At 43.9% G+C, this 27,044-nt stretch overlaps 1 protein-coding gene across 1 annotated transcript in view; it reads right to left on the bottom strand.

Moving 5' to 3' along the window:
* The window catches only part of MAD1L1 (mitotic arrest deficient 1 like 1), a 352,928-nt gene that overhangs the window by 155,602 nt on the left and 170,282 nt on the right, over window positions 1–27,044 (bottom strand). Inside the window, exons 14-15 of the mRNA XM_063315196.1 lie at window positions 25,268–25,356; window positions 20,358–20,448 (exon numbers count right to left, since the gene is read on the bottom strand). Coding sequence (XP_063171266.1) covers window positions 20,358–20,448; window positions 25,268–25,356 — 180 coding nt within the window. The remainder of the gene's footprint in view (window positions 1–20,357; window positions 20,449–25,267; window positions 25,357–27,044) is intronic.

Genomic DNA, 27,044 nt, shown 5'->3' on the forward strand with positions numbered 1-27,044 from the left:
GCTAGATTTGAATGGCTTCATCCCTAACAGTGACACCTCCCAAAATATGACAGATTCCCCATTCATCACTTCCCTTTCAAAACCAACCAGCACTCTTCCTGATTCACTACGGTCCCCCCAAGAAGAGGAAAACAAGATGGTCTGTACAACCTCTGGGCAATTCAACTGATCCATCACCAGCTTGTTATTATCTTCTCAGATGTCCCAAGAACAGAGAGTACCATAACACGTGCATGGACAATTCAGCCACAGCAGTTTTCTGCACTTCCAGCTGTTTGACAAAGCTAGAGGATGCATAAAGAAAGAATCTTGAGAATCTTCTTTAAAGCTGCAAAAAATGCTGCAAAAAATGCCAATGCACAGGAAGAGCATTTTCATATATGGAAATTATTTTCCACAGAAGTGAGACAGGGAGAGCCATCAGCAGAAACCTGCGCCTCAAGGCTACTTACGATCACTATCAACAGATTGTGTGCTACAGAAAAAGGGCTGATGAGGGGAAAGGCAATTCTGGAAATACAGATGTTCAACTGGGCATTTCAGACTTCAGCTGTCAACTGGCCTCATGGTAGCCTGATGGGGTAGGTGGGTAAATTCTAGACAATGTAACTGGGTACTATTGGTTCTATGAGATACATCAGCCAAAACTCATCCATTCTTGTTCCTATCTCACAAGCCAAGAGACTTCTGTAGAAGGGAGAAGGAATGGCTTTGAAGACAGGAGGAAGAGACACTACCAAGCCAACCATCAGATGAGGCCAGGCCAAGATAGTAATGGGAACGTCTCAGGCAAGCCCCTCCCTAGTTCATGTGAAGATAAAGGGAGGGAGGGGGGAAGTGCATTCAGACTTAAAAGATTCTTTGACTAGAGCTTTACAGTAAAAGGAGTATTGACCTACATGGCATTGGTTTCCTAGTCTGGTCGACCTTGAAGGGCTGACACCAGGGATGCAAAGAGGAAAGATGAGACTGAGCTAGAGAAAAGCAACTCACACAGCAGGGCTTGGAGGACTGGGCACCCTCCATCTCCCCCTTGGAATTAAGTATTCCTGGAATGGGCTTTCAGAACAGGCTTGTCTGATATAGACAGCTCTCCCCCCCAGCGGTTTGCAAGAGAACCTGCAAAACTGGGTCACTAGCTCATGGAGGTTCAGAAGCTCTCGAGGGACATGCCACTTTCAAAAGCAGGTCTGTGCGTGAAGCGGATGAGAGGCATGAATAACGCTTGGCTTAAGGGAACACTTGGCTTAGGAGGAGCAGCTTGGGGAAGTGGTGAACTAGATGGCGCCTCCTTCAGCGACAAAAGATCAGGGGCCAGAGTGGGCAGAAGAAGTCAGAACATGTCAGCCCTTCCAGGTAAACCAGACAGGAAACACGACGAGATGAACTAATTCTTCTTTATTGAAGGCTACCTTGACAGAATCTTGCAAGTCTGAACGTACAGATCTCTCGCCCTCCCTATTTATCCCCTGAGTGGTCAGGGCGGGTATTTCCTAAGTTTTCTTTCCAAAGAGTCACTTTGGTGAGATGGGTGGTGAAGAAATCTGAGGAAGGAAGGGAGGGAGGAAGGATCTTCTTCTTCTTTTTGGCTGTTATCCTCTCATAGACTCCCTTTCCTTTTTTCCGATTGCTCCCTGGGTGGCATCTCTTCCCTCTGTCCTCCAAGGTTGCCCTCCCATTCCATCACAGAACACAAGTTCTCACCTGGGGCCAGGTCAGGTCTGCCCCTGAGTCAGGCATGGGGACTGCAAGGCAGTTCCTGCCTCAGGCAGTGCTGCTGTACAGGGGCTCCATCTAGACATGGTCCTCATCTCCTGAAGTCCAGAGCCGGAACTTCTCCTTGTTGAATGCACCTCCTTCAAGACCATTCATCCCCAAAGCCAACCCCAGACCCTTTAAGACCGAGTCTTTGTCTGAAAAAGTGGCTGGCCTTTTACTTCAATCCACGCCCAGGTCTTGGTCTCCCTGTTCCCTTGGTTCAATGCCCACTGATCCAGAGCCTCTTAGAATGGTCACTGGGCCGGCAAGGAGTTTGTAAGTGGCACAGAGGGAGGAAGAAGACACCCGATTTCAGTTGACTCCATCTCAATTTGCATTAGAAGGAACGGCCATGTCATTAAAAATGCTTTGAGGTAAAGCCTTTGATGGCAAACTTTACGTCTCTTTGCGGTTATTGGATGTGACTGCCAATGCATCTCACTTAGGCATATTCTGCTGTCATTTCATTTTCCTCCCGTTATCGGAGCCGTTTGTCATTAGGAGCAGCGTCTGCTTGCTCCTCTCATCTGCTTTGTATGCCAGGCCACGGCTTTTCTCTCGGGACAAAAATTGCTCTGCGTTGATAGCCTGGAGGGATGGCTGAAGTGCCAGAATTTCATCGGAGGACGATTTCAAGAAGATACACAAAATAATCCAGGAAGCATAAACCACCCTCCGTGAGCTTTACACAGGCACCGCATCAGAGCGTGACTACAATTCTGTTTTTATCACACGCACATTCTTCCATTGCTGCAGTAGGACATGACCAACCGGTCAATTCCACTCTGCAACGTTTAATTCGACGCTGTGGAAGTCTGGTTTGGACGGAGAGTGAGAAAAGGGTGGAGGAGGGGACGAGGCGAGAGGCTGGGTTTTCCTGCTGTACAGCCTCCGGCAGGCTAAACCTTTCTTCCCCCAGGCCCTGCCAAACGGGTTGCCCAGTGGTGTGGACAGCATTTGGGGTAGGGCTCAAGAGCCGGGAAAAGATCAGCTGCCGGTACGGTGGGCTGCTTTGCTGAACCCAAACAAGGGCCGGGTGCTTGTGACCAACAGAGCAAGCACCTGGTGGTCCAGGAGTTTGATGGAGTGGCAGAAGAACACGCTGGGGTAGGCTTTCACCGCCAGTATCTGTTGGGTGGCGCAGAGCTTCAGGGTTGAGCGACCGTGGTAATTCAATAGCTCTTCCTGGGGGCGGCTGGTGATGTCCAGTTCTCCCTACCGAACGGAAATTTTCCCACTTGGATTTTATATGTATATTTATTATTTTAGTTTGGAAGATGCTGATTTGGTAATTTTAGGTGTTGAGGTTTTAACGGAGTATTTTATTGTAAACCGCCCAGAGTCCCCCTCTTTGGGGGTAGATGGGCTGTAACAGGAATTTGAATAATAAATCAATTCAATTCAATCCAATCCAATCCATTACGGTCGTAGAGCAGTACAAGCAGAGTGCTCAGTGAATGTATATAAATCCATCTTAACAAACGAGATAAAATTTAAGAACAAGTTAAAATACATTTCTAAAAGAACCTAACTAACATCTATGAGTGAGGTCCAGGGTGCAGTCTATGTTTAAGTTATAAAACAGACACGACAATTTTATATGTATAAAAAACATCTCAAATGACAAGGAAGTGATATCTGAAATTTAAATGAATTACAGTTGCATTGAATGGGTTGGGCCACTGGAAAATTGGCCCATCAGGATCCAGCAGAGCTTCTCGGCCTTTTGGCTAAGATCAAGTGTAGTGACCATGGTCTAGACAGCCGATTTCGTAGGCTTTACGCTGCCCAACAAGTGACAGGAGACCCATCTTCTCTAAACACTGAAAGAGCAGGCCCTTCATCTTGCAGAGATATGGTAAAAATAGGGGACATGTCTTCTCCTTCTCTGTACTACAAATGAGCTTCTTTACACTTTAATTTTTCAGATGATAGGTTCTTACACCTGTGCTTTTCACGATTGTGAGCTGCACTGGTGTTTCCAGTCAAAAACTGGGGTGAGAATAGATCCATAAATGAAGTGCACAAGCAGCCATCTTCCCAGGTCCTTCTGGACTGAAGTTGAGTGTGCTTTTTAAAGGGGGGGGAATCTCCATTTCTCCTTCCCTCTGCAACCTAGGGAATTGAATTTTCTTGTCAGACAGGGCCAGAAACTCATTAGGAAAGACTCCAACACTGCATTTGCAGAGGAAAATACAATGATCTTATCAGACTTTCTGCAAACTCAAAAGCTGCTTTGCTCTTTCCTAGCTATTCAAAGGCAGCCTCGAGGAACGTTTTTTTTTTTCCAAATAGAAAAGTTATCTTCATTCAGAGAACTCAGGCCATCTTGAGCATAAAGTGGAATACTGAAGAGAAGAACTTCGGGGCAAAATCTGTATCTCTAAGAACTCCTAGCAGAAAGAGAGTCAACGCAATGGGAATGAACCTGGGTTACTTGGTCATTCCTGCCCAGAACAAGTCCATCTGTTGGCCAACCATGTTTTTTTCTTTTCACCCTGACCGCTGTCTGTTCGTTTAGTTGAGATGCACACACATATCATTGAGGAGAAGGGGTGCATACAAGGTGCATCTTCCTCCAATCGTCCCCCACAACAGCCCTAGATGGTTGGTTGGGCTCCAGCAGAGTGACTGGCCCAAAGTCATCCAAGGAGCTGTCATGGCAGAACATGGACTTCAACCCTCAACATCCTTCCCCTTGAGATCCGGCAGGTCCCTATTTTCCTGGCTTTCCCAAAAAACATGAAGACCTGGCTTTTCCCACGAGCCTTTGGGTAGTGTGAGGCCGGAACCCAGGGAGCTCTAAAGTTTGCTCTGGATGTGTGGGGATGTGTTGTGCCACACATACACACAAACATACACAGAGGGTATATACGGAGACCGACCCAGGATTTTTATTCAGGAAACAGTGGGATATACTTTAAAAATACATAAACAAACAAAAACAAGCAGTTGAGGAATGAGAACAACTGAGCTGACATTCTTCTAGACCCAGCTGCAGTATTTTGAAGATTTCATGTATATTTTTATTTTAATGTTATAACCACATTTGGGGCATGATAAGAGTCTAGAGCGATAAAACACACATCTACATTGTGAGCTGTTTATTCTTCTTTTAGGCAATTCCATGTGCATCTAACGTTTGTACCCGCAGGTACAGGGTCACCGTTTACAACACTGACATTTTATTTAACTGACAACCAGATATCTATCACTGACCATACAGCAAAAATTTGGATTTAAAAAAAAAATACTGAGGGGACAAAACTTACCAAATCAACAAATCAAAAGATAGATGGTTTGTGACTTAGGAGAATAGGGACATTCTATTGGCTGCAGCAGCCTGGAGTTGCCTTCAGCAGTTTCTCAAGAGGAAGAATAGCCAGAGAAAACAACAACATTAAATAAATAAAATTAAATAAATCTGGACTCCACAGACTCCCACTCTTACGTATCAAAACAGCAGCCCACATATCACATGCTTCATGAGGTTGCCTGATCAGCTCGTTTATTATTTTACTGATTTTTATTTATTAGCTTTACATCCTACTTTTCCACCAGGATCTCAAATGACGTACATAACATTACCTCCTTCATTTATTCCCCCAACAACCCTGTGAGTTAGGTTGAACTGAGAAACACACCCTGCCCAGATTTGCCTACTAAACTTCCATGATTGAGGAAGGACTTCAGTTGAGACTTCCTAGTCTGGTCTAACATCTTCACCACTATGCCAGCTGCCAAGACAGAAAAGGATGCAACAAAATGAAGTATCTCAATCATCTCGCTTCAAGGCTGAGGTTGAGGACTTAGCCTTCCCTTGATCACTCCTCCTCAAAAAGGCCCTTCAGAAAAACTGACTGTCCACCAGCATTGTAGAACACCGATTCTATGAACACAAAATCAACAGCTATGCTGGGTTCCAAGAATGGAGGCTTGGAGAGAAAGTGTTGTTTAACTATTATGAGCAATTGATATTTCCCACTGAGAAGAAGAAAACTGAGCACAAAAGCCCTTATTGTCAACCACAGTGTGATGCGCTAAAGACTTGCGACTGAACACCTCGCCTGAAGTGACTGTACTGTTAGCATGCTTATCTAATTTTCTATATGGCTCAAAGGTCTCCTCCCTGTGTCTGAAATGGAGCTCTAGGAAACTGTTAAGCTTCCCTTCAATTTCAACAGACACTAATCCAATGAAATTATCATATCACCCGTTTTGCTTCTCAGAAGAGGAAAGAAGATAGCTATTTTTTTATTAGTGTGCCTGTAGCTACTACTAAACTGTATTATTATTTAGTACCAAAGGTAGGGCATCTGTTCTTCTAACAATCAAACAACGATGTGTAAGTTGCCCAAGATTAAATCAGGTGAACGTTAATGAATAAAACGCACACGCACCAGAAACAAAGAGGCATGCATTTCCATGCTAGGCTCCCAAGCAACGTGCCAACTAATTCTCCATTAAGCCATAAGGAAAAAGTTGAAGCTAACCTCTTTCCCTGCCATGAAAGAGGAAAGTTCCTCTTTCCAAGAACTGAGGACCCTTCTCCTACAGGATCATCAAAAATGTAACATTCCATCTTGATGTGTTTATAACTCTAGCAAGAGCAGACCACTTCTCTCCTTTCAGAGGGGAATTCAACAGTGAGAAAAAGAGATGCTTTAACTTAACTGCAGAAATTGGATACCAAGCAATTCCCTAATTTACGGTCACAAGAAGCTTACATTCATTCCACTGTAGCTCTTATGCGTTTCTCTGTCTCTCCTTCTTTCTATCATTCTCTCAGATGGTACAAGATCGGTCATCTTTGGAGACGGCGGGTCAACCAAGCAAATTTTCACTAAGATTCACAATTAATGCGGGAGGAATTCTTATTACGAAGGGTTTACAGACAGTGGTGGCACCCCAACCCAGCAAAATACTGCCTCGCCGAAAAAATAATACAAGGCCAGAAAACGTGTTTCTTTTGAACCACAGAAATAGAAAATCAAAAGCAGCAGGGCCATGGAACAAAAGCTTTAGCAACCCCCAAGAGGCTAATGGAAGAAACCTCTTTCTGCGCAAGACGTATCTGTTACCCATCACACCTAAGGGAAAAAAAGAGTAAGCACAAAGAGACATTTCGGATGTACCCCTCAAAGACTCACAATGTCTGTTGTGGTTGCAATGCATCACCATAAAAACTGTATCAGAAAAACGAGGGCAACTACTTAGCACGATACACGCCACAGCCCACCATAAGCATCTTCTCAACTGCTTGAAGAATAGTCTGTGTTGGTGGTCTTGAGACCGCCTCTTGTCCGGTGGGGTTCCTACACTCAACCTGCTGAACACCCAGGAAAATGCAGGCTTCTCTTTTTCCACTGGGAAGGAGTAGAACGGTGTAGTAGCAAGGCCAACCTTTTGAGAAAACGAAGGCTGTCAGATTTACGGTGTGCTTGGGATGCACCTTGTTACGTGTATTAGGTGAATATTCATCAGTGCTGAACTAAGCTAAAGACGAAAATGCACAAATAAACAACATCAGCTTGGCTCCGGCAGGGAAGGTGAAAATTCTACGGATTTAATATACAACATGTCTCTTTCGGGAAAGAAGGAACTTGAGTGCATGTTAGATATTTTTGCTATTAAAAAAACCCTACACGGAACACCACCTGCATGGTTTTGTTCCCCAATTCATATCTCCTAGAAGTGCTGGAAAACGTTCCGTTGTACCTGGGATAATAGGAACTGTCTTCCAAAGCATCTGGAGGACCTCAAGGCAAGGAAGGCCGAGTGACCGTGTCAGACTAGTGCCAGGAACACCTTGGTGGAAGCCAGAGCACAATCAGAAAGCCTGCTGGGGTCTTTTCAACTCCACCTCCCTCAAGAAAGGAGATGTTGACGGCATGGTGATCTCCGTGACAAAGAAGAGCTAAAGGACTGGTTATTAGAAGGCTGATTTCAGAAATAATTGAAGTATCTACTGTAGTCACATGTTGTGTTCTGCAGTGGACCTCACCTTCTCAACTATAAGCAGTAATCTGCTGGCACACATCCCAGAAATAACCCTTTTGGTTGTTGTTTAGTCATCCAGTCGCTTCCGACTCTTCGTGACTTCATGGACCAGCCCACGCCAGAGCTTCCTGTCAGTCGTCAACACCCCCAGCTCCCCAGGGACGAATCCATCACCTCTAGAATATCATCTATCCATCTTGCCCTTGGTCAGCCCCTCGTCCTTTTGCCTTCCACTCTCCCGAGCATCAGCATCTTCTCCAGGGTGTCCTGTCTTCTCATGATGTGGCCAAAGTGCTTCAGTTTTGCCTAAAGTCACACCATGGGAAATACATGGCCATGTGATCCAGATGCCTGCAGATTACATGGTCCACTCAACTCAGATAGAACTATCAACCAGAATTCTCCAGTATCTGCAACCTGATAGTTCTTCATCTGTTTCCCATTTTTTCTATCTGCAGGAGTGACTCAACGAACTATGGAATTGGCAGTTACATCTGAACAGACCATGCTTTTGTTCTCTAGGCCAAATCAAAAGACAAGGCTTATTTTTACCTTCAGACAGCAGACAGACAGGAAACTTGGTGTGGGTATAAAATAAAACAAAGCAAGGTTAGAAGTCCCTTACTTGCCTTGGTCATTCTCACGGGCAAGAGTCCAGCTGAAGCAATTGGGCCATGAAGGCTGATGGATTCTGCCTTATTGTTAAGTCTACATTGGCTCTGCATTTGATCAGCCAAACGGAATGTGACAAATATCCCAGGGAAACATTTCTATCCATCATCCTTTATTGCTCTGGAAAGTTTCTCTAACTCTTTCCTAAAGCCTTCAAACTTCAGGGATCTTGTAGCTACTACACTCAAGCAAAAGCCAAACTAAAAAAAAATAATCAGTGAAGATGACGAGAGTTTTTTCCTGCTACATGAACGCCATTACTTTTCCCAACTAGGTTTCTTGGAACACCATAAACGAGAAGGTAAGAAATGCATTTTCAGGCACTCTAGGTGGGTAAGGGAGCACTATGGCAGAGATGCTTGTAAACTTTGAGAAGTGAACACTGGCTTTACCGAAACACAGCCAAGCTTTCTCTCTCTCCTTCTCCCCCCTCCCTTCCAAATTCTGGGAGTTGAAGTCCACACATCTTCAAGTTGCCAAGGGTGAAGCACACTGATCTAATCACTTCTATGAAATATTACTGAAATATTACTTTGAAACTAAAGGCTGATTTAAGTATAGTTTTAGGTCTGAGGAGATGCTACTGAGAGCTCCCCACTGCCACCCCCAAATCTTAAAACTTGGATCACAAGATCTTTTGTTTACTTTCTAAAGCTTGGATTAGAGATGGACTGAGTAGCTAAGCAGTTCATCGTGTTTGCCTGAAACCTTGATTGAGAAAGCCTCCCTTAAAAAAAAAAGGTAAATATATCACACTTCTGACCGACAGGAAGCTCTGGCGTGGGCTCGTCCATGAAGTCACGAAGAGTCGGAAGCGACTGAACGAATAAACAACAACCAAAAGGGTTATTTCTGGGGGGGAAGCAGCACATTATGGGCAGCCACTGAATTTCTGTCCTTTTTGTTTTAAAAGACATCAACCGTAACTGGGCTTGGAGAATATGAAAGAAACTTTGCATTCTTGGAAAACACGACTGAAATAGTACAGGAAGACATTTCGGATGGCCAAGCACCCATTTTTCAAAGCGCTTATGCGCGAACTGAAAAAGAACTTGCCTCCTGCCAGGGATTCATACTGTAATGAAACAAAATACTTCATACAGCCATCGATTCGTATCCTGGTGCCAGAGAATCAACACTGATTGCGTAAACATTTGGAAAACAATTTGTGGGAAATCCTAAAACACCCTACTCACGGTGACAATGTGGGCCACACGATGAAGCTTTCTTCGCAACAATACAGAAATGGTTTGCCGTTGCCTCTTTCAGAGACACTTTTTGACTTTCCTACAGACCTAGAATTCTTTGGAGGCCCCTTTCTGAGTGCCACCAAGAGCATCTTCTAAATCCAGGCAAGATGGGCCACCTACTGAGACATGGAGGAAATCCCAGGTGAGGGCAAAACGAAAGCAACACAAACATGAGTCAATACATGGTGGAAAACACAGAACATGTTCTTCTTCGTTGCCCCTTTTCTGGAGACATTTGAACCAGATTCATCCTACCTCTGATTAGTAGATCTCCTGGTCACTCAGACTCAGCCTATGCCCAGATGCCGCTCACAAACTGCCTTTGCGGCTAAGTTTTGTGCAGCGGCACAGAAGATCTGTTGGACCCTGATGGGCCAATTTTCCAGTAGACAAATGCATTCCATGTAATTGTAATTCATTTAAATTTTAGATATTATCACTTCCTTGTCATTTGAGATGTTTTTATACATATAATTTCAGTGTCTATTTTATAACTTAAGCATAGACTGCACCCTGGACCTCACTCATAAATGTTAGTTAGGTTGTTTTATAAATGTATTTTAAGCTGGTCTTAAATTTTATTTCATTTATTACCTATTAAGATAGATTTATATACACTCACTGAGCACTCTGCTTGTACTGGTCTACGGCCGTAATGAAATGAATTGAAACCAACACAAACATGAGTAAATAAGCATTTACTCATTTACTAAACTATCTGTCCAGTGACTAGCTCAGCCTGAATTTATATGCTCTCTAAATTGTCTGGCCATCTTTGAAAATAAATTGCTTTGCTACTGTATGTTTTTTTTATCCTCTTGGCCAAGAGGCAAAAGGCTAACTTAAGCTGAGAAAAAGGGGCTGGATTGACGAAGAACCTCAAGCCGTAATATGATTTGTTCAGTTCTGTGTTAGCATGTTATGGAAAGCCAGCCACAACATGGCTAGAAAGCCCTGGTTCATAGCTTAGTGTGTCATGCAAAGCCAGCCAAACACAGTTTGTCCAACAAGCCCATTGTTAATCAGCAGCTTAGAGTAGGGGAGGCCCATCCAGCCAGATTCACAGCTTAATGTGAGTTTACATCTGTATCTCAGTGGTCCTAGCACCACACTCTGACTGCCACACTACACTGATTTAAGTATTGCCACAAACTGGATTAAAATCAACAGGATCATTAGCTTGACTCTGGGACAATGTTGAAGAGGCACCATCTTTTTGCTCCATCCTGATTATTTGGAATTTATCAAGGATTTGGGGGCATGGGACCGGCTAAAAGAATGATCACACAACACAGGGAGGGGAAATTGATAGCAGATCTGGAACAAGAGATTATCATTAAGTGTTGTCTGTCAACCTTTGTATTAGGGGATAATTTTTTCCTTAAGACAACATAGCAGGGAAGACTTTTGAGCAGTATGATCAGTGGAGTTACTCTGTTTATTTCCCCCTTCTGTTACAACTGTGACTATTAATATTTATGTTACATTATATTGCTAATGCTGTGGCATGCATATAGACAGACATAGATATAGATAGATATATTTAGACATATAGATATATACATATACATATATATATATGTTTCTTCTGTTCATTGATTTGATATAATAAAATTTATAAAATGAAACATCGATAGCTGTATTAACTTAAAGCACGAACACACTCACACACGTTTTTCTATCAAAACAAACACTTGTGTTGAAGAGTTTGTGGATATGCACATCTCCACCTCATTTGTTCTCATGTTTGTATTCCTTTTTTTGAACAATCCTCTGATCCCCTGCTGGGTATTTTTAGCTCCTCATAATTTGTAATTAGTCTTAATCAACCTAATCTGTTAACCAAGGTGCTTCGTTCCAACAGCCTGCCTATTCACATCAAGCCTAGGCTGCATACTGATTTGGAAAAGGCCCAGTTGCCACGCAGCCTGTTTTAATTCTCAGAGCGGGAGAGCGAGCTGGCTCGTGCTGCAGTTGGTGTGACAGACACAGGCAAAGTGTTTACAGGTTTACCGGAAGGACACCTTGAAAGGGTGACTTATTACAGCACTCTGTGTTTGGCACAGAAAATGGTGGCACGTGTTTGTCAATTCTAATCTAGCACCTGACACAGTAAAGTCATTAAAGAAATTCATCTTTCTCCAAGGGTCCTAAGTGATTGAAAACTGAATTATGGGAGCTATTTTGTAGGAGAACCTGTTCTTCCGTCTGCACTCAGATCAGATTCTACGGCTCCTTGCAATACTTTCTTATTGGATTTGATAGGTAGGATATACAAGAGAAGAGAGAAGTCATAAAAATATCTAGTACCAGACAAAGACGAGTGCAAGCAATCTCCAGAAATGTACTTTCAATCCAACATCTAATAGAGAAAATCCTAATAATATGTCTTACTGTGTGGTTTTGCAACCTCTTCTAACATGTGTTGATAGAGAAGGGAAAAGTGCCTCTCTCTTGGACACGATTCCAGCCTAAATAATCTTTTGGAAAATATTACAGGAACTACAAGAGAAGCGTATCTGGCAATGCCAATATAAATTACTGTATATAATTTACTGTTCATAATTTACTGATATAGCATATACATTACTGTTTATATAACTGAATAAGCTACATGCCCAGCTTTATCCCCAAAGAAATTCTCCACTAGGGTGGAAAACTCAATGAATTTATAAAAGCAGCCTTCCTTTCAAAGAATAAAGCTTCCTTTAGACCTTGTTGTTATGTATCTGAGTTGACCTGTTCAACCAGAGGTCCCCAAACTCTTCAGCTCATCAACCCTTTCATGAAGTTTCAGATTGCTCATTGACTCCCAAATATGTATTATATGAAAATAATGTAGTAAATACTACTTTAACTAATAGTACTACAAACAACAACAACTCAAGGCTGCTCTTGCTGGCAGCTGATCATCCAACCCAGGGTAACACTGTCTCACCACTAGCCACCTCACTTTCAGGACCAGGGACTGGCGTGGAGCTCTACAGAGACCCCAAAAGATTAATTGACCCCAATCGACCTTCCATCATTTATCAACCACCTATTGACCCCCCAGACATTTACTGTCCCCCTTTTGACCCTCAGCCATTTATCAACCTCTTGGATAGTCCATCAACCCTTGGGGGTCGATATTGACCACCTTGGGGAATCCTGAGTTAAACCAAAGATAGCAGCCCAGAAGACAGCCTTCTTCCGCAGCCCACTTAGCTGAAGATTCACTTCCTCCGAGAGCAGCTATCTGCTGCAACTGAATTCCCATTTCCGATATGCAACCGCTTCAAGAATGTAGAAAAGCAGGGAGGAGGAGGAGAGGATGCTAGGTGTGATGTTGGCTGGACGTGCTTGTGGAAAGCTATCTCGCTTAGGAGGGACTTGACAGCTCTTACACAAGGGGTGCCATTTATCACCCTCTCTTTCAACCTCTTCCCTGTTGTTAGTATTTACTTACAACTTGTTGAAACAACACGGCTCAGAGGCCCTTAGTCGCTCACTGTAACAAGTCAAAACCATGGAATTATCATCTTTTCTACAGGGTGAGCCCAGAAAGGATCCAAGTTTCAGCAACTTTCTTCTCAAGAGGAGATACAAACCTTTGGGGGCCTGTCTTCCAAGACTGAAGCTTCCATTCTCTTCTAAGGCATCATGCCAAATTTCCTTCGCTGTCCATTGTGATTAATACCATCATCTCTGCTCCAGTCTAATTCCCTTAGAGCGTTTCTCAACCTCAGCAACTTTAAGATGTGTGGACTTCAATTCCCCATGCTGGCTGGGGAATTCTGGGAGCTGAAGTCCACACGTCATAAAGTTGCTGAGGTTGAGGAACACCGCCCTAGAGAATCAGCTCCGACAACTCAAATGCCACTAAGCGCCAGGAAACAGATTAAAAGTCCCAAGAACTAACCAAGCTCAGAGAGCACCAAGGACTCCACAGTTCAACCCTGAGCTACAGATAGTCTCTTCTGTTGGTAAAAGTCCCATCCTGGTTGGAAGGTTGGGGAGTTTTAAAGACTAAGCAAAGTTGCTTTCTCCCCCCCACCCCATACAGACCCACTCTTCTGAGCTGTAACCAGTTTTTCACTCCATCGACCGGTTGCAAGCACACTAGAGGTTGTCACAACTCTACAAAGTTGCCTCTCAAGCACAGGGAGCCAATTAAGTCACAGTGCAGCTGGTTTTAAAATAAATCTTCCTTGAAGCAGCCACAGGACCTTGAGAATCTCTCCTCTGCCTTCCTCTCTGAAGAGCGAAGGAGAGGAGGAAAGGAGGCTGGATTTGCATAAGGAACCACTTCACCAGCCACTGCATGCCTGTAAACACAGGACCCCTTGAAGAAACCAATGCTAATTGAGCACTCTTGAGAAGTGTCTCCTCCCACTTCACTGAGCAGCTCTGATTTGATCCATCCTTTATATCCTGGATGCAGCTTGCCCGCTTCCCTTCAAGGGGGGCGAAGGGGAAAGGAGAATTGCCAAGCAATTTCAAGCTGCGTCAATCTGGGGGGGCAATATGCACATTCTCTCGGTCCAACTGCAAATAATCCAGCCGCTCCGCTGCTTCTCCTGCACTGGACCTTACATGGAGACGGGGGGATGATATTAAATAATATTGGCCCCTTTTCCTTCTATCGTTTCAGCTTCCCCTTCCCCTTTTGAGCTCAGAAGCTCTTAATCCTCCCAAGATTTAGGGTGCGTGGGGGTGCCATCACCCAGGAATTCCCAACTCTTCTTGTCTTTCTGTAACCTGGGATTTTTATTAGCCGTAAAGATCTGGGCAGTGAGTAATATCCATGCCACAAACTTTTATAGGAATGAAGGAAAATCAATGCTGCCTGCCGGCAAGGTGTCAGGCACCAAGGGGGTGGTGAGAGAGAGAGGGGAGAGGAGCCGGAAGGCGCCCCGGCCATAATTCAAGCTGTCCCTCGCACGCCAAGAGCCTGAACGCACATCAGGTGTTACGCAGCCTTGCCCCATACCAACATCAACATCTCATTTTCATCACTTGCTGATACCAAGTTTGGAGCCAAACAGAAAGCGAACCAAACATTTGGCCACTAATTCTCCCAACTACCTAACTTCCTTAACGGTCAAGTCACCGCGGGCTCACAAAGGTACTTGGTATCAGGCCGTTCCGTAGACTTAGCGGGACACAAGGCCTAATCCTGAAGAACCCTCAACTCGGCCAGCAGGCCTCTTCCAACCAGGTCCATTCACACGTGACAGCTGCCATCTCAGACTCCTGAGATTAATATTTACCACCAGACAAGTTCCGAAGCCATGAAATTCCACTGCCCTTAGTGATTTTTTTTTTAGAAATCACACCCTGATTCCCAGCTGTGTGAGGTACTGAAGTTGCAGGTGAGACAAAAATGAGATACTGTATTTAGCACAGGTAGTCCTCACTTAATGGCCATTCGTTTAGTGATGGTTCAGACTTATGACAGGGTTGGAAAAAACCGATTTACAACCGGTGCTCACACAACTGTTGCGGAGTCCTCGCAGTCACATAATCACAATTTGGGCGCTCGGCAACCAGTTCACATTTATGACCATCTCTGCATCTTATGGTCACATGATCACCATTTCCGACCTTCCTGGATGGCTTCTGGCAAGCAAAATCAATGGGGAACCACATGATTCACTTAACGACCATGCGGTTTGCTTAATAACTGTGATGATTCACTTAATGACCGCCCCAAAAAGGTCGTAAAATCGGGTTGGATTTGCTTAATGACTGAATCGCTCAGCATCCGAAATTCTGAGCTCCATTATGGTCGTTAAGTGAGGACTACCTGTATAGGAAAAGGCTTCAAGGTGTCAGCAGTGAGTTATGTTGCAGTGATAAAGCCTGCCGATGACTGAGGGCCACTGAACCTTTATTTTATTTAGGAGTGGATATGGATTTTGAATTAGGTTCCTCTGGAGCAAATGAACTGCCGAGATTCAATCAGATTACAGGGAGGTAATCAGAATACAGAAATGAAATAAAGAAACGAAATGAAGCTACAAGCCCTGAAGGGCCACTTCGATTCTCTTCTGCGTTCTCTTTCAAAAGCCAGGTTAAATAATAGAATGTAAGAGTCTCTTCTCACTCTCCATCCTTCTTTGCAGACCAGGAAAGTACCAAGAATATGCCTGTGTCACAAAGACTTAGGACAAAAAGTCACAAAAGTGGGGTGTCTCGGTAACATGCACTGCAATCCGATCCCCGTTCTATTTATACAGCCCCAATAAATACATTGCTAAATTCAAATTGGGGGGCAAGAAGGCGTGCCAGAGCAATACACCCACCCTAAATCACTGCTTCGGTGATGATAAGACTATTACTGAATTTAACCACGTATGAATTGCACCGTCGACAAGCCTTTTTTATTTCACTGATGTCCCTTAGTGCCCCGCAAAGTAGGTCAGGCCACCCCTGCTGTCCCTGCTTTCATCCACCCACTCACCGCCACCACCACCAGCAGTAGAAGACAACCCTGTTTTTAACGCAGATGGAAGCACCCACCTCCTTGGGCCAGTTGCGGGTGGCCAATACCCCAGGTTTCCCTCAGGGCAGTTTCTAAGCAAAAGCAAGTCAAGAAATACTTTTTGGAGAGGCTATGCTCTCTCTGTTCCCAATCAGCCTGAAGTGGTCATGCCCACTGTCACGTGTTACAGTCCACCATCCAGATGACCCAGCTAACGAACATTACCGATAACCAGGCTCGTTCCTTCAGAATGGTGAGTCCCTATTAAGTCATGCAATTGTCAGAACAGAATCTCCCCCTTGGCGACCCCTTTAGATGTCTTTGTCCTATTTTCTCCTGCATGGCTTGATGCCTCCAAGATCTGAGAAAGTCTGATCGTCAAAAAGCAGCTAGGTGTTCTTGTCTCCTTTCCTTAGAAGAGAGCAATGGACTAGAGCAATTAAGAAAATGAAAGCAGCCAGCTTTGATGTCAGGAGTGTCCTGCTTGAGTGTCCTGCCCGGTCTCTTAAGGGCTGGGCTAACGGCATACCCTCTGCCCGTTGCAAACTTTTCCAACTTCCCCAGCAGAACCACAACACTACTCAGGTGTTGACTATGCTGGTCCAGAGCTGTGAACCGACACCTTCTTCAGACAAGGACGTGACATGAAATGTGAAACGAATGAGCTTGTAACCTGCTGAGGAACTAAAGCTGCTCTAAGTGCTCCTTGGAGATTGGGGCATCCAAACATCAAACCCAAGACTTTCATCTCCCTCCTGAAGACAGCAACCCAATTAAAGGGAAGGCAGGTGACAGGCTTCACCGCTAAGCGTTGCTTGGTAAAAGCACTCAGGAGCTCTTGATTCCCTGTTTAACAGCGCTGTCATTCCTCTCTCCCCTTCCCCCTGTCCTTGGGAATTGGCAATAAAAGAAAGATTTGATTCACCTCTAATAGGTGTCAAGATAAAAATCAATGGTGTGTCTGAAATCTGGGTAATTTCAGATGAAGCCATCTTTGTGGAAGAGGAGCGGGAGGGAGGGGAAGGAAGGAAATTAAAAAGGGTAGAGCACCACAGCGGGGTTGCGTTTGGCGCATCTGAGAGAAAGAAGAGAGACACCACCATTCTGGGCAGAACCAGGTTTGATTTAATGCCACGCAGTCTCAGCGGTGTCTTAAGATGGGGAAGTCACAAAAAGCAGGTGTTACACACGAAAGGAAGAGGAGGCACCATCACCGTGGGCTGTGTGTGTGTGTCTTCTGCAGCTGGCTCATCCCCCTGCATTCTCTTCTTCATGAAGAGCAAGCAGTGGCTGCAATATATAAACGTAGAGCCACCACCCTGCCCTCACAAGGATTATTGCTAGATGGGACCTTCAAAAGACCTCTTATCTAATAGGGTGGGGTAGACATAAGTACTCCCACAATATAACAGCCTGGCCCCCAAGCTCCAAAGCATCTGCTACCTCTGTCAGTGCAGGCTGACGATCGCCAGCCGGTAGTTCAACGAAGTTCACGTCCTTAAGATATATCCTGGCAGCCCTTCAAAGCAGGCATGCACAGCTTTCCTGTGCCATCAGAGCGGCCACTGAGCTGGTTCCAAACAGCTCCATGAAACGGAGGTGCCCATTCCTGTCTTTGAGCAAAAGTAAGACACGCCTCGAAGCACACAACGGCTAGAATGTCATTATGGAAAGTCCCTCTGTGGTCTCCTTTCAAAGGAAGAGTTAAGGAAGCGGAGTCACAGCAGACGTGTACGCAGCGCAGGGTTGCCCCTTAGCAACATGCTCAACATGAGCGGCGAGCATCCATTCCGTCCAGGAGATGGGAGAGGCCAGTTGTGTTTGCACCTGGAAGAACAGAGTTCAAGTTCCAGCTGGCCGTGGACAAGGCATTTGTCTTCTCAGACTGAGTTCCCCACCTGCAAAATGGGAATAATAGTGACCTACCTTGTGGGCCTATTGGAACTATGAATGAGTTACGCTTAGGAGACACTGTGCGCTTGACTTTTGAGTACTCGTCCTTCACTACAGAGCCAGACTTTAGAAAAAAATCCACACTGAACAGAAATGGAAATTAATGTTTTCACGAAAGGGGAGGGAGGATACGGACTCACAGTTCTGGAAACCAAGCTGGGTGGTCCATACTCAACAGAAAAAGCTGTAAGGGTAAAACTTAGATATTTCCACCACCTACGGTACACCCATATTTCGGAAACTTTTGTTATTTTATTTGAGCTACGTAAAAGAAAACGAAGAGGGCCAGAGAAAGTAGAGAAAAGGCCAAAAAGGCATAATCAACAGCATGATATCCATCTTCACAAAAGGAGGTTTAAACGGCTGAAGGATTTCTTAGCTCAGAAAACAATACAGGGAGGTTTACAAAATTACACCTGACCAAGAAGAAAAATACACAGCCGCTCGCCCAGAACAGACAAATCTGAGGATGTTCACTCAACTCCAGCAGACCTAAGATAAAAGTAGTGCTCAGAACAGACTTCAGAGTCCCTATGCACAGATGGCTGCGAGGGCCACCAGCTCAGACAAGATTATCAAAGATCTGCTGGAAGACAGGACAAGACTCTCAGCAGAGACAAGCAATGACAAGCCAGAACAGAAGCCCTTTTGTGTAACAACAGGACACCCCTGACCCCGAGATGCGATACTGCAGGCTGCACAAAAGGGTTATGGATATCATCATCCGTTCCGTCAGCTTCTGGGATAACATGGAAGGAGGTCAGCTCAGATGAAGCACTGAGTTAAGGGTGGAAACTGGTCTGATTCATAGGAACAGCAGTATGTTCATAGGCCTAGATTTTTTTTTAATCGTATGGCATGTTTTTAATCAAACTGGCATAGCAGTTCGGTGTTCGTGCTGCTTTTTCTTGCTGGGAAATCCTTGTGAGGTCCAGCAGCCAGATGTGTGGACTATTGAGCCGTGACAAGTCACGCTGCCCGGGATGCACCACGAAGAGGCCAGTCTGCACTGCGCCGAGCTGGGCTGAGAGAAAGAGGGACTGGCCCCAGGCCACCCAGCCGGCTTTCAGGCCTAAGGCGGGACTAGAACTCAGAGACTCCTGGTTTCTAGCCCAGCGCCTTAGCCACTAGGCCAAACTGGCTCTCATAGGCCTAGATGATGTAGGAGGAAAAATAATCATATTAGGAAGATGAGATTTAGCCTAGACCTACATAACAGGTCTAAGGAGTCATTCTTACAAGCTAGCAAGCTAGCGGCAGCAGGGATGCCAGAAGATCAGGAGAGGACTTTGAATCACCTTCTTTCTGCTGTCTTTCGTGGGATTAGAAACAAGAGTCACCTAATGGCATGGTGTGATGCCAACATCATACTCCGATGTTCCAAACTGGTTGGTATGATGTAGGGAGATGAATCTGTTATATAAATCCATGCTTTTTAACAAATGAATTTTAAAAAATGTCACGGAGTGGATGACTGTCAGTGCATAAGGTATGAAAGGTATAGGCATGGCCAATATATTTTCAAGAGGTAACTAGGAAAGATCTGACAACTTTGCTCAAGAATATTCTGGTATGTAGGAGAGGAAAGATTTTTGTGCTCCAAAGCTGGGTTTACTCAACATGCTTAACCTAGGTAGTCACCCAACCCATATTCTGGGTTTGTACAGTACATTGAGTCATAAATTAACTAACTGCTCTGAGCTCACAGAGCATATTATGCCACAAAAAAACCTAACCAGGTTTAAAATTAACCAAATTTAGTAAATTATGTGAATGTAGCCATTTGCTTTGTATCTGACTTATGACTTGGTATCTTTCTTACAAAGCACGTTGTGTGATCATCCCTAGATAGGTGGGTGGGTGGGTGGAGCAAATGTTCTTGCAAGAAGCAACCCACAATTCCACTTTTTAAAATCTTGGTGTTGGTCATAAAGCCAAAACAAGCTTACCCCACAATTAAGGCTAAGATTCTGGAAGAAATAATAGGATGCTGCTTATGGCTGTGTACTCTTAGACCTTAGAAACAGGTTACAGGCATCTGAACCCAAGAGCGTCCATTTATGGAAACAACAGAAAATATTCCAAATTTGGAACATCCAATTTCCTAAGAGATGCCCAGTGCGCTATCGTAATAAAAAGCACGAGAGAGGCTCAGCTTCCTGAACATTAATCCCAGGAGGATCAAGGAAGAGCATTACATTTAGACAAAACCTCCCAGTCCACCTTGTCAAGCCAGACCAAGCACCCTAGGACATCACCTGAAGAGTAATCTGTTCCAGCTTTGCTTCCAGGGACCTGTTCTCCTCTTCTAATCGACTTCGTTCAGATTCCAGTTCCTCAATCTTTAACCTAGAGGAGGAAAAAGAAAAAAAAAAGGACAGACAGGAAGCCTTACTCTTCCCATCTCTGCTACCACTGATACAAAGAGGAAGTAACAACTATAGGGTGAAACAGTAGGCAAGCAATATCACCCAAGACAGGTTCTGAGCCCCAACAGAAGATGTTCCTTCTCTACCTTGTTTTTTTTCATTTCCAACACATTTTTCTTAAGTGGGCAAAAGGGAATCGGGGCATGGTCTTCCTTGTAGAAACTGTCCCAATTTTACTTCTTTCTAAAGAATGACTGAATGGATACCACCCCCAAGGACAGCTGGGTGATTAAAATATCTTGAGGTCTGCTGCCCACAGCTATAAGCTAAGATAGATGAGGGCTTTTATGTCCTGGCCCAATAAAAAACAAGGTTCCTCTATTTTGGAGGATTGAGCGGGCAACTTTATTGATCTCGGTCCTTTTTTTTCCCAGGCAGGTGAATGTACTTCCAAATAAAACACTGGGCTACCATCCGCCACCATTTTTTAAATTCCCTAAAACAAAACCCCTCGTGGTTAAAAGAGAAATGCACATATAAAGGGCAAGAAAGTTTAATTTTAAAAGAACGTTTTAAAAATGTAAAAAGCCCCAAGGGAAGGGAGCTTATTGGATGCAAGGGAGGTGTCTACAGGCACACAGGAACTCCCACGCACCATGTTAGGAACTAAGAGTCTAAATTATCTTGGTAGCCTTTAACTTTTTGCATCCTTGAGATTTACGGATTTCAGGATGCTCATTTTAACCTGCAACGTTTGTCATCAAAGTGGGATTAAGTGCGCTTTCCAGGAGCTGAGCATGATCCTCAAGCTGAATCCTCGTGAAAACTCAGTTACCTGAATTGTGAGGTGATTTATGCTGCTGTGTCACACTGCAGAAATAATGTGTCTCCTCTAAACCTCAGGAGGACCACTTTTGGAGTTTGAATGCTTAATGATGAAAATACAGGAAAAGCCTTGATGGATGAAGCTAAAATCCAATCTAACCCACATTTAATGGCACCCACTTTGCCTGATTCCCAGTGCCCCCCTCTTCTGGGGCCCGCAGGTGACTCTCCGACCTCAGATGGTGCTTTACTGTTCTATGGGGCTCTGAAGAACATCAAGAGGGGCTACTGGGAATCCAGCGAGTGCCATTAAACGTGGCTCATAAACCCCGACAAGAACGTGGCTTTCTGATCAGGTCCCGAAAACCACCCATTTTCTAAATCCACAGATGACATTTAGGATTTACTGACGCTGCTGCTTGACAGCAGGAAGGGAAAGTTGTTATTTATTCCAGTTCAAAATGTTCCTTTAACTTCCAGCAAACAAAAAGAAACAGCTTTTCAACCTCCTGGGCCAAGAACAACCTGTTTCTCTGCAAACGCTGGGCCAACACTATCAAACGCTGAAGCGGCCCCTGGCTACTGGGGATCACAAAACATTGCTGACAAGATTTATGGAAGGCAAGGTGCAGGTGAAGGACTGACAGTGTTAATATTACTTTTGCAGTTTCCTCAGAAGTAATAATGTAGAGAGAGAATTTTCACATATAACCGCCATAAAAGTCCTGATGAAAAGAGTGCCTTTGTTCTCAGGAGGCGGAGTGGGGGGGGGGGAGAGGGAGAGATACAGATAAAGTCTTTTAAGCTTCCAGAGATAATTTACTTTCCATATTAAAGAAAGAGAAGACAAAAGATTAAAAAAAAAAAAAAACCTCATGCATAGGATGTGAATACCGATTTGGGGGTTTAACCTGGATGCCTGAATTCTCCAGTGGCTGCATTTGGTGTTTTTTTTGGGGGGGAGTGTGCTTTCCACCACCCAATATTCATGGAGGGAGGTAGCTAAGGGCCCCAGCTTAGCTTCTTGTGCACCTCCCTGTCCGAGAAAGATCGGCTGATGGGAGGTGTTGGCAGAGACCAGAGAAGAAAGGAGCTGAGCATCAGGGCACCGGGCAAGAAACTACAACCAGAATACTCCCCAGTTTCTAAGTCTGCCTTCTCTTTCCTCCTGTGTCACATCAGAATGAGTCTCTGGTGGAACCATGGTTGTAGAAGAAATGGGAGAACAATGAATGGTCCCAAGCTGCATCGTGCCTGCTGGCAACAGCCAGTAGATTTCAATTACGGGTAGTCCTTGCTTAACAGCCATTCGTTTAGTGGCGGTTCGGAATTTCAACGGTGCTGGAAAACCCAACTTGAGACCAGTCCTCGCACTTATGACTGTTGCGGTGTCCCTGCAGCCACATGATCACAATTCGGGCACTTGGCAACTGGTTTGCATTTACGAACATCACAGCATCCTGCAGTCACATGATCACCATGGGGTGGGGAAGAGACAGTGTGGTCATTTCCCCCACCGGCTGCACACCCAGATGTCACACATGATGAAAAAAACATGAATAATAATATATAGGAGCTGGTTGGCTCTGATTTTAATTCCTCTTCAGGTTCTACAGAATGAAGATACAAAGCCACTATTGTACACACGTCTGAGAATTGATGAACGATTGATTAATTGTCTGGCCTTTAAATCATCAATCAACTCCCTTGCCATAAATGCGAACTGTGTGAAACATCAGTGGAGATACCTATTTGAGTATTGAATGGGTGAGGATTAACAAAATCTATCCCTTTACCATTGGGAGGAAATGCCATTTTCTGCTTTAGGAATATGGATTAGCTTGGGGAAAACCAGCTAGGATGGTGTTGGAGTTAGGACGTTAGATTTGCACAGTGGAGACCCAGGTTCAAGTTTCTAGATGACCAGAGACCTCACCAGGTGACTCTGGACAAGTAGGTCTGTCCCCGCCCAAACAGAGGTGTGGCTGCTGCTCTGGTGGGGCAGAAGTAAAGTGAGACCCACATATATGGAAGAAGAGGAGGAGGAGGAAGAAGAGGAAGAAGGGGGCACAACAAACCAAACATGTTATGGAAGTTAAAAATGTATACAATGGAAATTGTATACAATTTTTAACCAGACACCTTCTGCTTCAGGTACCCACCATACTAACTCTAAAAATGAATACCAGATAATTGTATTTTAAGAGGCAATCTCTCTGTCAGCTTTGCATACTGTAAATTGAAAAAGTAATCCATCACCTTTAAGTGGCATCTGAGTTCATCTAATTAGCGGATGGCAGAACTTGAAATGACAAAGAATGCTCATTGATTCCGTAGGACCTCCCTCTAGCTTCTGAAGTCATCAATCACAGCTGTGGTCTGGGATCCTTGGTAGTTCGGGGTGGGGGCATTATTCTGGGAGGGTCCCCATGACATTTGTCTGAACATCCACAGCACATTAATGAGGTTCCTTAGGTTGTAGCTTTGTCTACTGTGCTTTGAGCATCACCACAGTGGGAAAAGTTACCCAGACACTGAACATTGGTTATCATTGTTACTGTAATCATAACCAGGGTCTCAATGTTTCAACAAATGTCAAGAAGATTTCCATTATCTGGAGGCAGGATATGGGCTGGCAAATGGAGGCTCACTGCAAACAAGATTGGAATTACGATGATCTATAAGTAATCCAGCCTGTTCTGGAGAGTTATTATGCCTTGGAAGGACCAGATTCTTGGCTTGGCTTGGCTTGGAAGTGCACCTGGATCAGCACTGATTTTGTTAACTAACTAACTAACTAACTAACTAGGCACTGGATCTAGGAGAGCCATCGTCCCATTTGGATTGTTATTCATCTTTCAGGAAAGGTTAGTTCTGCTGGTCTTACTGATCCAAAAGAATCTGGATGACATACATACATACATTTTAATTTCATTTATTTATTTATTTATTTATATATATATATATATATATATATATATGTGAAATTTAATTTCTTTTATACATATATATATATAATCTAATTTCATATGTATATGTATATATAAATTTAATTTAATTTAATTTAATTTCGTATATATACAGTTTGTGTGTGTGTATAAATAAATTATTACTTTTAGGTGGGTGCTTTGCAGACAATTGTACCAACCACTTTTCAGTTTCTTTTCTGGCTCAATTCAAATTGTTATATTTTACCTATAAAGCCTTGAAGACAGTCCATCTGAAAAAAAACCCAGCTCCTATGATATGAATATTTTTTTTATAATTTATTGTCTTCTTCAGAAGCTTTACTGTGGTGTTTTTCAACCTTAGCAACTTTAAGATGTGTGGGCTTTAACCTCCAGAATTCCACAGCCAGCCACACACCTTATGGTTGCCAGATTTGAAAAACACAGATTTACTGTATGCTTCACAAACAACAAACTGTTAGGGGACACAGGATGGAGGCTTTCCTGTGGCAGCGCCATAATAAACTCCGTAAGGTTAAATCAGACCCAATTTTAAACAGATTCTGAGGACATTCTGCTTTCTGGTTATTTCACCAATGGCGCCCTCTGTTCTGAATTTGACTGATTCAAGCAAATATTCTTTTTAAAGTTGCGTTGCATGGGGGGGGGGGCTTCCAAGCATACATATGACTTTTTCTTTAGTACTTTTAAGAAAATTAATCCATTTTCCACCAATCAGTGCACACAGGGAAGAAGAGGGGTGGGATGCTAAAGCAGACTGTAATTTGACCAACCCTTCCAGAGTTGGCCTTCCTTTGCTTATTTTCCACCCAATTGGTCACACAGGAATTGCTGATCCGTGGTTTAAAAATTTAGTTAATTCGTTCTACCAGTTAAAACGCACAACCCCTTCCATCCCCATGTTGGAACAGAATTTCTTCTAGGAGCAATTTTGTGGTTGGAAGAGCCTAAATTCCATCTCTTCTCCTCAGCTCAATCACTAAGAGTAGAGGGGAGGACATTTACCTCAGCGCATCCACCTCTTCTTTTGCGAGGAAGCTGCTGGGCTCTACGGTGGATGCCTGTCTCTTCAGCATCTGCATCTCTACCTCCAGCTGCAAAATCAAGAGAAGAAATGGAAGTTAGCTTGTTCTGGTCACCAGAGATCAAGATAGATGACCACAGTAAGGCATGAAGCATTAGATGAAGACCATGTGGTGGTTGGTAGCATGTTTTAAGGAGAAACAGGCTGCAAACCCATATTATGGGATTGACATTACCCATAGTTTGTTAAACAAACCATAATGTTCCAGTTCACTGATCACTCTGAGCTATTATAGCTGGGTTGATACCTCCTGCTTCATCAAAGATAAACAAACAATATTATGGCTTAGCATAACAGGTGATAGATCTACGTGAACTTCTATTACTAAATCATGACCTTGAAAATCAGAAGAATCACTTCTTTCCTTGGTCAATGATGATGCTTAGCCCATACTGTAACAGACTATTGTATGAAATCATTGAGTGAAAGTAAGAAGTCCTGGGCACCGAAGCTTATTTTTTCTTCAGTGCCACTTTCAAGGATCAAAGATGAAAGTTCAACTCCAGGACCAATCTCATTAAAATAATTCAAACCATTTCAAAGGGAGAACAAGATTCTGGAGTAAGTACTGCTCCAAAATAAAGTGGTCCCTGCTCTAGATGTGAATGGAGTGCTCATGGGTGTCTGGGGATGAAGAAGGAGGGCAAGCAATGCCATGTGTGTCAGATGTCATTTGCCATGATGATGTCATGATTCACATGATGCTATTTTGATATCACTGTGGTTTCTACCAGACACCTATGGGAATACACCAAGATGTTTTATCTGACTTACCTTTGGATTGTAAGGTGAGATGCAAGGAACAGATTTCCTTGCTTTTCAATGAACCATCTATCGTGGAAGACACATTTGGAGAAGGTAATAGCAGAGTTTCAGCCATGCCTTACTGAAGGATTAAGTATTTCTCCCCTGGTAGGTTTTTAAAAAGATCTTTGCTTCCACAAGTCTTACTAAGTTCTGATGGATAAGGATCTTATAGCTTAGGCAAGCATCACATCTAATTTTAGGTCATTCCTGTTAAAAGTTACCAATTCCTTCAATCCCACACCCTACCCCCAATCAGTCTGCTCATCCCACCCAACCTTTTACAAAAAATGGTCGTCTTTAATTTTCCATCTGCTATCTTTTTTAAAAAACAAAAACCAAAAGCAAAGAAGTCATGGTAAAAATGCAGAGCTTTCTGCACATGTAGAAAAACAACAAGGTGCCTTAATTAGAGATGCCAACCCAAGAACGCATCCTGAAGTCTCTGTCCATGGCACCGGGGGAGATAAAGCATTAGCACACAATATCTTTTGACAGTGCAACTGCGACTCCCGCAGCGCCTTAACTCCACTCTGCAGGATGGGGTCCAAATGCAGCCATGGTGGCTTCAGCAGTAGTTGTAATGTATGTTTGTACATACGTATTTGACTCCATTGGTAGAGCAGGTGGGAAACAGCAGCTTGTTGGCAACCAAGGAGCTGTGACTTGATTAGCAAATAGTTGGACATGGAGCAACAGGAACAGCTGCAGGTTGCCTGAGACAGGCTGCCAAGGTATGGGGACCCACCGTGCAGAGGTGAAGCGACGCTGGTGAAGGTTGCTTCTGCCACCTCCTCAATCAGGAAAGGGCAATGTTTTGCTAAGAGACATAATTTTACTTCCCACCCATCCCCTTTGGATGAGGGCGCCAATGAGCACAAAGGGTCAGGCCAG

The sequence above is a fragment of the Candoia aspera genome, chromosome 14 (genome assembly GCF_035149785.1).
Source record: "Candoia aspera isolate rCanAsp1 chromosome 14, rCanAsp1.hap2, whole genome shotgun sequence".
Lineage (NCBI taxonomy): Eukaryota > Metazoa > Chordata > Lepidosauria > Squamata > Boidae > Candoia > Candoia aspera.